The sequence below is a fragment of the Rutilus rutilus genome (genome assembly GCF_951802725.1).
Source record: "Rutilus rutilus genome assembly, chromosome: 20".
Taxonomy (NCBI): domain Eukaryota; kingdom Metazoa; phylum Chordata; class Actinopteri; order Cypriniformes; family Leuciscidae; genus Rutilus; species Rutilus rutilus.
In genome coordinates, this window is record NC_140225.1 from 176,368 (window position 1) to 180,000 (window position 3,633).

Consider the following 3,633-nt stretch of genomic DNA (forward strand, 5'->3'; position numbering starts at 1 on the left):
CCTGCAAAAAGGCCAAACTAAAACTCTGTGGATTAACACAGTCAAGTCACCTTCAGAATACAGCGCTTTAACAGCGAGTTTCAAAGCAGCTTTACAGTGATAATAGGAAATTAAAGTAACATAAGATTGTTTTGGCTTTACAGCAGCTCTAGAATAAAGTTATTGAACTTTCTGTTGTAAAGATCATTAGTTATTAACTTAGGGGCCGCTAACACGACAGAAAACAGAAACTTTTAATGTGTTCTGGATATTCATTTGCACAACAACCCTAACTCCAAGTTGTGAAAAATTGTGAAAAACGTGATCATCTCCGTGTAAACTTAAAAAAAGTGAATAAGTGAGGAATAAGTGTTCATTTAAAAATACGTTTTCTTTAATCTCTTCTCAAAATTGTTCCAATTTAACTAATTCTTGATGCGCTTTTCATATAGACACACTTGTATTATTCCTGTACATTTAAGCAGACAAAAGGCAAAATTATCATCAACTTTATTGTTTAGCAAATTCAAAAGATTCCATTGAAAACCCGTTTACAACATTGATCGAGTCGTGACTTGTGGAAAAGATTCATCCGCCACTGAGGAATCATGTGTCGTTTCCAAACATCAGCAGCCGGAGGGAAAGACTCCGAGCCGCAGCGTTCACACCGATCACAACACAAGCTTCCCTTCGGTTCTACTTTAGCATGTTAGCAACACCATCGTGGATCCGAATGACTCTTTAAAGCAGCACGTCACTAACCCATCATCCATCCCGTCTGTCAGCTACACATCCGTGTGAAAATGCACTTGATTTGATTTTAGGACTTCATGTTTTCGCCAGGTCATTCTTCCTGACGAGGGGAAACGGTTGAGGAAAGTTGCAATATTCATTATGACAGTTTGGTGTCAGATATTCAAACAATAGAATCTCTAACAAAACATATTTCAAATGCAGTCTGAGCAGAGGCCATTAAACCTGTGTGTGCTTCGACTCGAGAGCTTGTGAAGATCTGAAGTGTCCAGAGGAACATCAGGCACTGGACGAGACGCCGGAGAGTCCCACGGGAATAAAGCATGAGCTTCAGCTTTGGCACCATCATATCTACCAATACCAACACTGAGACCGATCGAACAGTCCAGATGTGATGGATGTTTGCAGGCTGAGGACATCCAGACGCTGGGTTTGTGGAAGAAATTCAGATTCAGATTAATTCCCGTTTGCTGGAAAACCCTCGAGGTGTTTATTAGATCGTGCCGATTTGCTCTGAAACATCTTTCGCTGCCATTGAGTAAATGAGAAAACATACTGTAATCTTTCACAACATCATGTCTTTGAGTCTGTAAAGACGGAGAGTTTTTCCGTGCGGATCCTGAGGGACGCACGCATGCAGAGGGAATCTTCTCCTGTCTATTGATTGTGGAGTTTTATTGTCAGAAGCATTGTGGGAAAACGGAAAGGATGGTGTGTGTCTCCTCTGATATGTGCAGAGCGTAACGAAAGTCTTGCATATAAACCAGCAATCTGAACACACAAGCAGAGAAATGACAGATTACAGGTTAAATGACCTTCATTTCACTCCAGATTCTCATTAAAACACTGTAACACTGATGAATAATTGGACTGGTTTAAATGCGTGAAGGTCCGTTTCTCCGCAGAAGTTCAACAGTGGCGAATCAAACTGGGAAAAGGCCTTCGCCACAGCAGGACCGATGGAGAACTGGGATCCGGATCCACACGTGAAGAGACTCCGACGGGTCAGCCGTGAGACGAGAAGATGGGCCGACTGATGTTACTGTTCGTGGTCATGGCCGTCAGCTCCCACCTGAGAACACACACAACACACACACACACAGTTAGAGGAGAATATGGGCGACTGATGTTACTGTTCGTGGTCATGGCTGTCAGCTCCCACTTGAGAACACACACACACACACACACACACACACACACTGAGCGCAGGCATGCTAAAGGGATTTGTGTCCCTGCAGGAGGCCGGATGTGTGCCGGCTCTCGTTAGACTCATTAAGATAAGACGCCACTTGACCAGTTGTGTTCTCCATCACTATCAGACGAGCGTCTCCTACACACACACACACACCAGCTCCAGTTAAACACACACACCTTCAGAAACAGGCCTTAAACAGCAGCACACACACAATCAGAGAGTCATTATCAGAGATATTCACATCTCTACATCAGCTACTGTTTATGGCCTGTTTGTCTTTATGTTAGATAAGAGTAAAGCTGTTATAAAACTAATAGTTCTGACTACCGAACTAATAAAACTGACTGCAGAATTAAATAAAGATGCAAACAGCAAATAAAGGGGTCAACAAATCATCACAGCAACTGCAACAACGAGTCATTACAGAGAACTGTAGTCGGAATGCCTGATAAATCTTAAATAGAATCACTAGTCATTAAATATGAGAGTTTGGTGTCAATATAAGCGTTGCAGAGTTACAGCCTCAGAGTCTTGATGATGCGTTAAACGATAACGGTTTAGTTTTTAACACAAAAACCATACATTTTTCCTGGCAAGGTCTGAAGATGAACTGCTGCCCCAAAACTCTGTGAGTGCCTTCAAGGCATTACGCTGAAAACACAACCAAACACCAATGTGTTCATAATATATAGCATTTTATGACAAACTCCACTTTGGCGTGATCTTCGTCAGATTTGTTTGCGTGTTATTCCAGAACGGTTTGTAGGCGTGGTCTGAAGATGATCTGATTTGACTTTTGTGAAAATCTGAACAATGGTCTCGGAGGAGCTTGAAATTTCTGACGGAAACTGACATCATAGGGTGCATTCGAACCGAGGAATCGGAGGAAAAAAGAGTTGTGTTTCTATGCCTTCGGACAGTTGGTTGCGCTAGAGGGACTGAGTGAGAGACTTGCTATAGCATCAGTTCAGACTGTCCTGTGTCATCTATCTGTGTGACATTCAGAAGCTCCCCACAGATGTGTTTGACCACTCATAAAACTACTGACTACAGAACTGACGAGCTACTGGAGTGCCTCAGGGCTCAGTGCTGGGACCGCTTCTCTTCTCCATCTACATGACATCACTAGATCTGTCATTCAGAAACATGGTTTATCCCATCACTGCTACGCTGATGACACACAACTTTACCTCTCATTCCAGCCGGATAATCCGACGGGAGCCACTCGCATCTCGGCCCGACAGACATTTACTGCTGGATGAAGGACCACCACCTTCAACTAAACCTTGTGAAGACAGAGCTACTCGTGGTCTCAGCGAACCCAACACTACACCACAACTTCTCCATTCAGCTAGACTCGTCATCCATAACTCCTTCAAGGTCAGCCAGGAACCTTGGAGTTGTGATTGATGATCATCTGAACTTCACAGACCACATTGCTAGAACTGCCCAGTCCTGCAGATTTGCCTTATACAACATCAGGAGGATCAGCTCTTCCTATCAGAGCTACACAACTCCTGGTCCAAGCTCTTGTTCTATCCAGACGGGACTATTGTAATGCTCTCTCCTTCCAGCATCTGTCAATCCTCTGCAACTGATCCAGACGCTGCAGCCAGAGTGTGTTCATCGAGCCGAAGAGACACACGTCACTCCTCTCCTCACTACACTGCACTGGTTGCCTACAGAACAACCACTGGCTCTGCTCT

At 43.8% G+C, this 3,633-nt stretch overlaps 1 protein-coding gene across 2 annotated transcripts in view; it reads right to left on the reverse strand.

Annotated features, from left to right (window-relative positions):
• Window positions 1–473: 473 nt before the first annotated feature.
• Window positions 474–3,633, reverse strand: part of klhdc3 (kelch domain containing 3) — a 48,218-nt gene continuing 45,058 nt past the window's right edge. For both annotated transcript variants that reach the window (XM_084391763.1, XM_084391764.1), the window contains exon 11: window positions 474–1,804. In XM_084391763.1, coding sequence (XP_084247889.1) covers window positions 1,738–1,804 — 67 coding nt within the window. In that variant the 3' untranslated portion in view covers window positions 474–1,737. The remainder of the gene's footprint in view (window positions 1,805–3,633) is intronic.